We start from the raw sequence: 13,010 nt of genomic DNA on the forward strand, positions 1-13,010 counted from the left end.
GCACGGGTTCTTTACCCGCTAAGCCAAAGGGGACCAAAGGAAAGACCAAAATTGGAACTTGGCGCCCTTGGCGTAAAGAAGCGCCAGGAGGGGAGAGAGTGGTTGAAAACCTTTCCCTTGAGTCCTAGTAGTGACAATCAAGAAGTTTTAGCAGCTTGCAGGAGTGTCGCACGGATTCTTTACCCGCTAAGCCAAAGGGGAGCAAAAGAGACCAAAAGTGGAAGGTGGGGGAAAGAAGTGCCAAGAGGGAAGAGAGTGGTTGGAAACCCTTCCCTTGAGTCCTAGTACTAACAATCAAGAAGTTTTAGAAGCTTGCAGGAGTGTCGCACGGATTCTTTACCCGCTAAGCCAAAGGGGAGCAAAAGAGACCAAAAGTGGAAGGTGGGGAAAGAAGTGCCAGGAGGGGAGAGAGTTGTTGGAAACCCTTCCTTTGAGTCCTAGGAGTGACATTCAAGATGTTTTAGTAGCCAGAGACGAGTGTCGCACATTTTATTTAGGCTGTAAGTAAAAGGAGACCAAAAGAGACGAAAACTTGAAGTTGGGGCCATTGGCGCAAGGAAGCGCCAAGGGTGGAGAGAGTGGTTTGAAACCATTCCCTTGAGTCGTAGCAGTGACAATTAAGAAGTTTTAGCAGCCAGCACGAGTGTCGCACGGGCTCTTTACCCGCTAAGCCAAAGGAGAGCAAAAGAGACCAAAAGTGGAAGTTGGGCGAAAGAAGCGCCAGGAGGGGAGAGAGTTGTTGAAAACCCTTCCCTTGAGTCCTAGGAGTGACATTTATGAAGTTTTAGCACTCAAATATGAGCCTCGCGCGTGTTATTTAGCCGGTAAATAAAAGGGGACCAATGAAGACCAAAACTGGAAGTTGGGGCCATTGGCGCAAGGAAGCGCCAAGGGTGGAGAGAGTGGTTGGAAACCCTTCCCTTGAGTCCTAGCAGTGAAATTTAAGAAGTTTTAGCAGCCAGCACGAGTGTCGCACGGGCTCTTTACCCGCTAAGCCAAAGGGGAGCAAAAGAGACCGTAAGTGGAAGTTGGGGGAAAGAAGCGCCAGGAGGGGAGAGAGTTGTTGGAAACCCTTCCTTTGAGTTCTAGGAGTGACATCCAAGAAGTTTTAGCAGCAAGAGACGAGTCTTCCGCGTTTTATTTTGCCGGTAAGTCAAAGGGGACCAAAAGAGACGAAAAATTGAAGTTGGGGCCATTGGCGCAAGGAAGCGCCAAGGGTGGAGAGAGTGGTTTGAAACCCTTCCCTTGAGTCCTAGTTGTGACAATCAAGAAGTTTTAGCAGCCTGCACGAGCGTCACACAGGTTCTTTACTTGCTAAGCCAAAGGGGACCAAAGGAAAGACCAAAACGGGAACTTGGGGCCATTGGCGTAAAGAAGCGCCAGGAGGGGAGAGAGTGGTTGAAAACCCTTCCCCTGAGTCCTAGGAGTGACATTTATGAAGTTTTAGCACTCAAATATGAGTCTCGCGCGTGTTATTTAGCCAGTAAATAAAAGGGGACCAATGAAGACCAAAACTGGAAGTTGGGGCCATTGGCGCAAGGAAGCGCCAAGGGTGGAGAGAGTGGTTGGAAACCCTTCCCTTGAATCCTAGTTGTGACAATCAAGAAGTTTTAGCAGCCTGCACGAGCGTCACACAGGTTCTTTACTTGCTAAGCCAAAGAGGACCAAAGGAAAGACCAAAACGGGAACTTGGGGCCATTGGCGTAAAGAAGCGCCAGGAGGGGAGAGAGTTGTTGGAAACCCTTCCTTTGAGTTCTAGGAGTGACATCCAAGAAGTTTTAGCAGCCAGAGACGAGTCTTGCGTGTTTTATTTTGCCAGTAAGTCAAAGGGGACCAAAAGAGATGAAAAATTGAAGTTGGGGCCATTGGCGCAAGGAAGCGCCAAGGGTGGAGAGAGTGGTTTGAAACCCTTCCCTTGAGTCCTAGCAGTGACAATTAAGAAGTTTTAGCAGCCAGCACGAGTGTCGCACGGGCTCTTTACCCGCTAAGTCAAAGGGGATCAAAAGAGACCAAAAGTGGAAGTTGGGCGAAAGAAGCGCCAGGAGGGGAGAGAGTTGTTGGAAACCCTTCCTTTGAGTTCTAGGAGTGACATCCAAGAAGTTTTAACAGCCAGAGACGAGTCTTGCGCGTTTTATTTTGCCGGTAAGTCAAAGGGGACCAAAAGAGACGAAAACTTGAAGTTGGGGCCATTGGCGCAAGGAAGCGCCAAGGGGGGAGAGATTGGTTGGAAACCCTTCCCTTGAGTCCTAGTAGTGACAATCAAGAAGTTTTAGCAGCCCGCACGAGCGTCACACGGGTTCTTTACCCGCTAAGCCAAAGGGGACCAAAAGAGACCAAAAGTGGAAGTTGGGGCCATTGGCGCAAGGAAACACCAAGAGGGGAGAGAGTGGTTGGAAACCTTTCCCTTGAGTCCTAGTAGTGACAATCAAGAAGTTTTAGTGGCCTGCACGAGTGTCGTATGGGTTCTTTACCCGCTAAGCCAAAGGGGACCAAAAGTGGAAGTTGAGGGAAAGAAGCGCCAAGAGGGGAGAGAGATGTTCGAAACCCTTCCTTTGAGTACTAGGAGTGTCATTCAAGAAGTTTTAGTAGCCAAAGACGAGTCTCGCGCGTGTTATTTTGCCGGTAAGTAAAAGGGGACAGAGAGACCAAAAATAGAAGTTAGGGCGACTTGCACATGGAAGCTCCAAGAGAGGAGAGAGTGGTTGGAAACCCTTCCCTTGAGTCCTTGTGGTGACAATCAAGAAGTTTTAGTAGCATCCACGAGTGTCGCACGGGTTCTTTACCCGCTAAGCCAAAGGGGACCAAAGGAAAGACCAAAATTGGAACTTGGCGCCATTGGCGTAAAGAAGCGCCAGGAGGGGAGAGAGTGGTTGAAAACCTTCCCCTTGAGTCCTAGCAGTGACAATCAAGAAGTTTTAGCAGCTTGCAGGAGTGTCGCACGGATTCTTTACTGCTAAGCAAAAGGGGAGCAAAAGAGACCAAAAGTGGAGGGTGGGGGAAAGAAGTGCCAGGAGGGGAGAGAGTTGCTGGAAACCCTTCCTTTGAGTCCTAGGAGTGACATTCAAGATGTTTTAGTAGCCAGAGACGAGTCTCGCACACTTTATTTAGCCTGTAAGTAAAAGGAGACCAAAAAAGACGAAAACTTGAAGTTGGGGCCATTGGCGCAAGGAAGCGCCAAGGGGGGAGAGAGTGGTTGGAAACCCTTCCCTTGAGTCCTAGTATTGACAATCAAGAAGTTTTAGCAGCCTTCACGAGCGTCACACAGGTTCTTTACTTGCTAAGCCAAAGGGGACCAAAGGAAAGACCAAAACGGGAACTTAGGGCCATTGGCCTAAAGAAGCGCCAGGAGGGGAAAGAGTGGTTGAAAACCCTTCCCTTGAGTCCTAGAAGTGACATTTATGAAGTTTTAGCACTCAAATATGAGCCTCGTGCGTGTTATTTAGCCGGTAAATAAAAGGGGACCAATGAAGACCAAAACTGGAAGTTGGGGCCATTGGCGCAAGGAAGCGCCAAGGGGGGAGAGAGTGGTTGGAAACCCTTCCCTTGAGTCCTAGTATTGACAATCAAGAAGTTTTAGCAGCCTTCACGAGCGTCACACAGGTTCTTTACTTGCTAAGCCAAAGGGGACCAAAGGAAAGACCAAAACGGGAACTTGGGGCCATTGGCATAAAGAAGCGCCAGGAGGGGAGAGAGTGGTTGAAAACCCTTCCCTTGAGTCCTAGGAGTGACATTTATGAAGTTTTAGCACTCAAATATGAGCCTCGCGCGTGTTATTTAGCCGGTAAATAAAAGGGACCAATGAAGACCAAAACTGGAAGTTGGGGCCATTGGCGCAAGGAAGCGCCAAGAGGGGAGAGAGTGGTTGGAAACCCTTCCCTTGAGTCCTAGTAGTAACAATCAAGAAGTTTTAGCAGCTTGCAGGAGTGTCGCACGGATTCTTTACCCGCTAAGCCAAAGGGGAGCAAAAGAGACCAAAAGTGGAAGGTGGGGGAAAAAAGTGCCAGGAGGGGAGAGAGTTGTTGGAAACCCATCCCTTGAGTCCTAGTAGTGACAATCAAGAAGTTTTAGCAGCATCCACGAGTGTCGCACGGGTTCTTTACCCGCTAAGCCAAAGGGGACCAAAGGAAAGACCAAAATTGGAACTTGGCGCCCTTGGCGTAAAGAAGCGCCAGGAGGGGAGAGAGTGGTTGAAAACCTTTCCCTTGAGTCCTAGCAGTGACAATCAAGAAGTTTTAGCAGCTTGCAAAAGCGTCGCACTGATTCTTTACCCGCTAAGCCAAAGGGGAGCAAAAGTGACCAAAAGTGGAAGGTGGGGGAAAGAAGTGCCAAGAGGGGAGAGAGTGGTTGGAAACCCTTCCCTTGAGTCCTAGTAGTAACAATCAAGAAGTTTTAGCAGCTTGCAGGAGTGTTGCACGAATTCTTTACCCGCTAAGCCAAAGGGGAGCAAAAGAGACCAAAAGTGGAAGGTGGGGGAAAGAAGTGCCAGGAGGGGACAGAGTTGTTGGAAACCCTTCCTTTGAGTCCTAGGAGTGACATTCAAGATGTTTTAGTAGCCAAAGACGAGTGTCGCACATTTTATTTAGCCGGTAAGTAAAAGGAGACCAAAAGAGACGAAAACTTGAAGTTGGGGCCATTGGCGCAAGGAAGCGCCAAGGGTGGAGAGAGTGGTTTGAAACCCTTCCCTTGAGTCCTAGTAGTGACAATCAAGAAGTTTTAGTGGCCTGGACGAGTGTCGCACGGGTTCTTTACCCACTAAGCCAAAGGGGAGCAAAAGAGACCAAAAGTGAAAGTTGAGGGACTCATGGTCACTATGAATAACAAATTCCTTGGGATAAAAGTAGTGTTGCCATGTTTTCAAAGCTCTCACTAAGGCATACAACTCTTTATCATAAGTTGAATAGTTAAGGGTAGGACCACTTAGCTTTTCACTAAAATAAGCAATTGGATGGCCTTCTTGCAACAACACAGCCCCAATCCCAACATTTGAAGCATCACACTCAATTTCAAAAGATTTTTGAAAGTTTGGCAAAGCAAGTATGGGGGCATTAGTTAGCTTTTGCTTAAGAGCTTTGAAAGCTTCTTCTTGTTTCTCTCCCCATTTGAAACCAACATTTTTCTTAAGCACTTCATTTAGAGGTACTGCCAATGTGCTAAAATCCTTCACAAATCTCCTATAGAAACTTGCTAAACCATGGAAACTTCTCACTTCGGTCACGGACTTAGGTGTAGGCCATTCTTGAATAGCCCTAACCTTTTCCTCATCCACTTGTACTCCTTTTGAACTTACAACAAAACCAAGAAACACAACATGGTTAGTACAAAAGATGCATTTTTCAAGATTGGCATACAATTGTTCTTCTCTAAGCACACACAAGACAGATTTTAAATGATCAACATGCAATTCAAGTGAAGTGCTATAGATAAGAATATCATCAAAGTACACCACAACAAATTTTCCTATGAATTTTCTCAAAACATGGTTCATTAATCTCATGAAAGTGCTAGGAGCATTAGTTAAGCCAAAAGGCATAACCAACCATTCATACAAACCATATTTTGTTTTGAAAGCAGTTTTCCATTCATCCCCTTCTCTAACCCTAATTTGATTGTATCCACTTTTTAAATCAATTTTAGAGAAGTAACATGCACCATGCAATTCATCAAGCAAATCATCAAGCCTAGGTATAGGATGCCTATATTTAATGGTGATGTTATTAAGGGCTCTACAATCAGAACACATGCGCCATGTCCCATCCTTTTTAGGAACCAAAATTACCGGGACAGCACAAGGACTCATGCTATCTCTTACCCATCCCTTACCAATGAGTTCATCCACTTGTCTTTGGATCTCCTTGGTCTCTTGAGGGTTGCTTCTATAGGCTGGCCTATTAGGCAAAGAAGCTCCTGGAATGAGATCAATTTGATGCTCAATACCTCTTAATGGTGGCAACCCACTTGGTACACTTGTTGGAAACACATCTCCAAATTCCTGCAAAAGAGACTTCACTCTAGAAGGCAAATCAAGGTTATCAAAAGTGTTAGTGGTCAAAACATAGTTTTTGCAAATTAACAAAAATAGGGGCTGTTTAGATAGAAACAACCTCTTGACCTCACTTTTTGTAGCTAAAAAGCTCTCCTTCACCTCAAGTGTTTCACTCTTCTTTTTCCTCTCATGTGTTTCTCTCTTTTTGTCCTCACTTTTTGAGCTCTCAAGTGTTTGGCTTTCTTTTTCTTTGTTTTCTTGGACAATCTTTTCTCTCATTTTTCTTTGATCCTCACACACCTCTTGCGGACTTAAAGGTTTGAGCACTATCTTCTTGTCTTGGTGCATGAATGAGATTTTGTTGGTGAAACCATCATGATTGGCTCTTTTATCAAATTGCCATGGTCTCCCCAAGAGTAAGTGGCTGGCCTCCATAGGAACAACATCACAAAGCACCTTATCATTGTATCTTCCAATGGAAATATCCAACTCTACTTGCTTCCTTACTTGCACCTCTCCATCCTCACTAAGCCATTGAAGCCTATATGTCCTAGGATGTGGCTTTGTAACTAAATTCAATTTAGACACAAGTCTTGCACTCGCCACATTGGTGCAACTCCCTCCATCAATGATCACCATGCAAAGTTTACCATTGATCAAACATCTAGTATGGAAGATGTTTTCTCTTTGGCTCTCCTCCAAAGGCTTCAATTGGCTACCAAGTAACCGCCTTATCATCAACAAGTCTCCCTCTGGTGTTTTCTCCACCTCCTCCTCCACGTCCTCATTCTCCTCTCCCTCTTCAATTTCGGACTCACTTATATACTCTCCATCTCTAAGAATCATGGTTTTTTTGTTAGGGCACTCATATGCATAGTGTCCTAAGCCTTGGCACTTAAAGCACTTCACATCCCGACTCCTTTTAGAGGGTTGCTCTTGAGTTTTTAGAGGAGTTTTTGTTGGTGTAGGCGCTGCACTAGAAGTGGCAGCCCCTTTTCCCTTATCCTTCCAACTAGAAAAACCAAAATTAGTGGAGCTCCTTTTGGCCACACCTTTCCTTTTCAATTGTTGCTCCACTTGGATTACTTTGTGAAGCAAGTCCTCCATTTCAACAAATTCCTGCAGTTCAACAATATCACGAATATCATTATTCAAACCACTAAGAAATCTAGCCATAGTTACCTCCTCATCCTCTTCTATCTTGGCTTGAATCATGAGCACCTCCATTTCCTTGTAGTACTCCTCAACGCCTTTGCTACCTTGGGACAACTTTTGAAGTTTGAATTTTAAGTCCCTAGAATAGCTTGCCGGCACATATCTCTTCCTCATGATTCTTTTCATTTCAACCCATGTATCCACCAATGGCTCCTCATTCCTAGCTCTCTCTTTTTGCAATTTGTTCCACCACACAAGAGCATAATCGGAAAACTCCATAGCTGCAAGCTTTACCTTTTGGGCCTCTTCATAGGTATTACAAGTGAAAATATGCTCTATTTTGATCTCCCACTCCAAATAAGCTTCCGGGTCACTTCTTCCTTTGAATGGAGGAATAGAAATTTTGACTCCATCAATTCGGTTTTGTCTAGGAGCACCGTCATTACCTCTTCTCCTCTTTTCTTCTTCATCATGACCTCTATTCTCCAATTGGTCCAATCTTTCATGGAGCTCCTCATTTTGTTGCCTCATCAATCTCTCCAAATGTTGTGTCAAGGCTTGCATTTGGAAAGGAGAAAGTCCTCCTCCTTGATTAGGATTTCCTTCAGCCATCACAAACAAACAAATTCAAACGTAACAAGCAAATAGAAAGTAGAATTTGAAACCTCACCACACTCAAGTGTATCACACAATTATGGCTTTTTCTCTAATGAAAACACTCTTGCCTTTTACCACTAAAATTCTCCTTGGGTTCTTAGGCAATTCAAGATATTATGGCCACAACAAAGAACAATCCACCAATATGTGCAAGGTAAGGCTAGGTAGACAAAGAAAAGGCTAACAAATCACAAAAACAAAGGGGTAAAGGAAAATTGGTAAACAAGAGAATTAGCAACAATCCTTTAAGAACACCAATATATTACCTTATAACAAATTGTTGAAAAGCATGAATCATTCAGCCCAAAAATTTCTTCTTTTTTTTTTTATACGATTTTTTTTTTTTGAATTTTCACAAGGGCCTAACTTTTGCAATGATTCAGTACAATCACAAATAATATGAACAATAAGGTAATCAATTGGAAAAAAGAGAATGAAGGAAGGATGTTACCAATTTCACGTTCAAACCCTTAAACCGGAGCTCTGATAACCAAATGATATGAACCCCATTTGCACAAGGGCTGACATAGGATCTTTAGGGTTAGAACCTTGTAGAAAAATTTGAAAATTTAGTGATGAATTTCTGGGCAAATTAGGTGTTGGTCCATGGTGTTAAAAATGAGTGAAAAAGGAAGCAAAAACGCTGGTTTGGTGGTGGCTGGACAGAATTTTAGAAATGACGGTATCTCGAGTTATAGAACTCCAATTGAGGTGATTCCAAAACGAGGAGAAAGTTCTCGTTCTGAAATGCAATTTAGGCTCAAGAATCACTCAATTTGGCTGAGTAGAACGAGAGTTATGATAACGAAATAATTCTGGGCAGATTTGAGTTTTTTTTGGAACTTTGGTGAAGAATTGAATGGGGGAAGGAAAGAATCACTCTTTCCAAGGAAGGCAACACACAAAGGGATGTGAAAGCCCTTTGATACAGCCAAGGTGTTCTTGAATCACTCAAGAACTTAGGAGAATCACTCTCACTAAGATAAAAGAGATAAACTCTAATATTTCTGAATCAAACTTAACTTGTCTTATTGATAAGAATGGTTCAGCTTATATAGAAGCTTTACCATCAGAATTACAAAGGTTCCGTAACGGAAAATGAAACTACTTGATGGCTGATTGTAACTGAAATTGTGGCAACCAAAAAGTCACCCAACAGCCACTATGCGCCTCTTGGTCTTCCAAAGGCTGATTGTAACTGAAATTGTGGCAACCAAAAAGTCACCCAACAGCCACTAGCTATGCGCCTCTTGGTCTTCCAAAGGCTGATGCCTAAGTTGCCAATTGGGCCCTTATTACAACTTGAAATAAAACCAAACCAAAGCCCATTAGTTGATTAACCACAAAACATAATTTGGTCAGCCAACTTTACAAAGGATTGGGCCATTATTTATAACAAACTAAAAACTTAAAAACTGAAGCAAAGTGGCGCCTTAGTTCTCCTCCATTTGGGCCATGAAGCAATTCACAACCTTGGTCTTTTCTCCTTGAAACTTGGGCTTGTATTCAATTAATATGGACAACACTTGTTGAAGAGCTTCTTTTGCTCTCCTTGCTCTAGCCCTTGTCATAGGTCCTCCAAGTCCTTCAAGAGGATCCTTGCCCTTGCTCATGGTCATGTCCTCATCACCAAGTGAGAAGAGAGTGGTTGGAAACCCTTCCCTTGAGTCCTAGTAGTGACAATCAAGAAGTTTTAGCAGCATCCACGAGGGTCGCACGGGTTCTTTACCCGCTAAGCCAAAGGGGAGCAAAAGAGACCAAAAGTGGAAGGTGGGGGAAAGAAGTGCCAAGAGGGGAGAGAGTGGTTGGAAACCCTTCCCTTGAGTCCTAGTAGTAACAATCAAGAAGTTTTAGCAGCTTGCAGGAGTGTTACACGAATTCTTTACCCGCTAAGCCAAAGGGGAGCAAAAGAGACCAAAAGTGGAAGGTGGGGGAAAGAAGTGCCAGGAGGGGACAGAGTTGTTGGAAACCCTTCCTTTAAGTCCTAGGAGTGACATTCAAGATGTTTTAGTATCCAGAGACGAGTCTCGCACATTTTATTTAGCCGGTAAGTAAAAGGAGACCAAAAGAGACGAAAACTTGAAGTTGGGGCCATTGGCGCAAGGAAGCGCCAAGGGTGGAGAGAGTGGTTTGAAACCCTTCCCTTGAGTCCTAGCAGTTACAATTAAGAAGTTTTAGCGCCTTGCACGAGTGTCGCACGGGTTCTTTACCCGCTAAGCCAAAGGGGAGCAAAAGAGATCAAAATTGGATGTTGGGGAAAGAAGCGCCAGGAGGGGAAAGAGTTGTTGAAAACCCTTCCTTTGAAGCCAAGGAGTGTTATTCAAGAAGTTTTAGCAGCGAGAGACGAGTCTCGCACGTTTTATTTTGCCAGTAAGTAAAAGCGGAGCAAAAGAGACCGAAACTTAAAGTTGGGGCTATTGGCGCAAGGAAACACCAAGAGGGGAGAGAGTGGTTGGAAACATTTCCCTTGAGTCCTAGTAGTGACAATCAAGAAGTTTTAGCAGCATCCACGAGTGTCGCACGGGTTCTTTACCCGTTAAGCCAAAGGGGACCAAAGGAAAGACCAAAATTGGAACTTGGCATAAAGAAGTGCCAGGAGGGGAGAGAGTGGTTGAAAACCTTTCCCTTGAGTCCTAGCAGTGACAATCAAGAAGTTTTAGCAGCTTGCAAAAGCGTCGCACGGATTCTTTACCCGCTAAGCCAAAGAGGAGCAAAAGTGACCAAAAGTGGAAGGTGGGGGAAAGAAGTGCCAAGGGGGAGAGAGTGGTTGGAAACCCTTCCCTTGAGTCCTAGTAGTGACAATCAAGAAGTTTTAGCAGCTTGCAGGAGTGTTGCACGAATTCTTTACCCGCTAAGCCAAAGGGGAGCAAAAGAGACCAAAAGTGGAAGGTGGGGGAAAGAAGTGCCAGGAGGGGACAGAGTTGTTGGAAACCCTTCCTTTAAGTCCTAGGAGTGACATTCAAGATGTTTTAGTAGCCAGAGACGAGTCTCGCACATTTTATTTAGCCGGTAAATAAAAGGAGACCAAAAGAGACGAAAACTTGAAGTTGGGGCCATTGGCGCAAGGAAGCGCCAAGGGTGGAGAGAGTGGTTTGAAACCCTTCCCTTGAGTCCTAGCAGTTACAATTAAGAAGTTTTAGCGCCCTGCACGAGTGTCGCACGGGTTCTTTACCCGCTAAGCCAAAGGGGAGCAAAAGAGATCAAAATTGGAAGTTGGGGAAAGAAGTGCCAGGAGGGGAAAGAGTTGTTGAAAACCCTTCCTTTGAGGCCAAGGAGTGTTATTCAAGAAGTTTTAGCAGCCAGAGACGAGTCTCGCACGTTTTATTTTGCCAGTAAGTAAAAGCGGACCAAAAGAGACCGAAACTTAAAGTTGGGGCTATTGGCGCAAGGAAACACCAAGAGGGGAGAGAGTGGTTGGAAACCTTTCCCTTGAGTCCTAGTAGTGACAATCAAGAAGTTTTAGTGGCCTGCACGAGTGTCGTATGGGTTCTTTACCCGTTAAGCCAAAGGGGACCAAAAGTGGAAGTTGAGGGAAAGAAGCGCCAGGAGGGGAGAGAGATGTTCGAAACCCTTTCTTTGAGTCCTAGGAGTGTCATTCAAGAAGTTTTAGCAGCCAGAGACGAGTCTCGCGCGTGTTATTTTGCCGGTAAGTAAAAGGGGACAGAGAGACCAAAACTAGAAGTTAGGGCGACTTACACATGGAAGCGCCAAGAGAGAAGAGAGTGGTTGGAAACCCTTCCCTTGAGTCCTAGTAGTGACAATCAAGAAGTTTTAGCAGCATCCACGACTGTCGCACGGGTTCTTTACCCGCTAAGCCAAAGGGCACCAAAGGAAAGACCCAAATTGGAACTTGGCGCCATTGGCGTAAAGAAGCGCCAGGAGGGGAGAGAGTGGTTGAAAACCCTTCCCTTGAGTCCTAGGAGTGACATTTATGAAGTTTTGGCACTCAAATATGAGCCTCGCGCGTGTTATCTAGCCGGTAAATAAAAGGGGACCAAAAGAGACGAAAACTTGAAGTTGGGGCCATTGGCGCAAGGAAGCGCCAAGGGTGGAGAGAGTGGTTTGAAACCCTTCCCTTGAGTCCTAGTAGTGACAATCAAGAAGTTTTAGCAGCATCCACGACTGTCGCACGGGTTCTTTACCCGTTAAGCCAAAGGGGACCAAAGGAAAGACCAAAATTGGAACTTGGCGCCCATGGCGTAAAGAAGCGCCAGGAGGGGAGAGAGTGGTTGAAAACCTTTCCCTTGAGTCCTAGCAGTGACAATCAAGAAGTTTTAGCAGCTTGCAGGAGTGTCGCACGGATTATTTACCCGCTAAGCCAAAGGGGAGCAAAAGAGACGAAAAGTGGAAGGTGGGGGAAAGAAGTGCCAGGAGGGGAGAGAGTTGTTTGAAACCATTCCTTTGAGTCCTAGGAGTGACATTCAAGATGTTTAGTAGCCAGAGACGAGTCTCGCACATTTTATTTAGCCGGTAAGTAAAAGGAGACCAAAAAAGACGAAAACTTGAAGTTGGGGCCATTGGCGCAAGGAAGCGCCAAGGGTGGAGAGAGTGGTTGGAAACCCTTCCCTTGAGTCTTAGTAGTGACAATCAAGAAGTTTTAGCAACCTGCACGAGCGTCACACAGGTTCTTTACTTGCTAAGCCAAAGGGGACCAAAGGAAAGACCAAAACGGGAACTTGGGGCCATTGGCCTAAAGAGGCGCCAGGAGGGGAGAGAGTGGTTGAAAACCCTTCCCTTGAGTCCTAGGAGTGATATTTATGAAGTTTTAGCACTCAAATATGAGTCTCGCGCGTGTTATTTAGCTGGTAAATAAAAGGGGACCAATGAAGACCAAAACTGGAAGTTGGGGCCATTGGCGCAAGGAAGCGCCAAGAAGTTTTAGCAGCATCCATGAGTGTCGCACGGGTTCTTTACCCGCTAAGCCAAAGGGGACCAAAGGAAAGACCAAAATTGGAACTTGGCGCCCTTGGCGTAAAGAAGCGCCAGGAGGGGAGAGAGTGGTTGAAAACCTTTCCCTTGAGTCCTAGTAGTGACAATCAAGAAGCTTTAGCAGCTTGTAGGAGTGTCGCACGGATTCTTTACCTGCTAAGCCAAAGGGGAGCAAAAGAGACCAAAAGTGGAAGGTGGGGGAAAGAAGTGCCAAGAGGGAAGAGAGTGGTTGGAAACCCTTCCCTTGAGTCCTAGTAGTAACAATCAAGAAGTTTTAGCAGCTTGT

The 13,010-nt window shown here is 45.2% G+C and overlaps 1 protein-coding gene across 1 annotated transcript; it reads right to left on the reverse strand.

Annotated features, from left to right (window-relative positions):
• Positions 1–3,100: 3,100 nt before the first annotated feature.
• On the reverse strand, positions 3,101–7,750 carry LOC113866887. The gene is made up of 2 exons (XM_027501685.1): positions 4,868–7,750; positions 3,101–3,109 (listed from the first exon to the last, which is right to left on the reverse strand). Exons 1-2 carry the CDS (start codon positions 7,748–7,750, stop codon positions 3,101–3,103), a joined length of 2,892 nt encoding a protein of 963 aa, XP_027357486.1.
• Between the last annotated feature and the right edge of the window lie 5,260 nt (positions 7,751–13,010).

The sequence above is a fragment of the Abrus precatorius genome, unplaced genomic scaffold (genome assembly GCF_003935025.1).
Source record: "Abrus precatorius isolate BTA unplaced genomic scaffold, Abrus_2018 Scaffold5, whole genome shotgun sequence".
Classification (NCBI taxonomy): Eukaryota; Viridiplantae; Streptophyta; class Magnoliopsida; order Fabales; family Fabaceae; genus Abrus; species Abrus precatorius.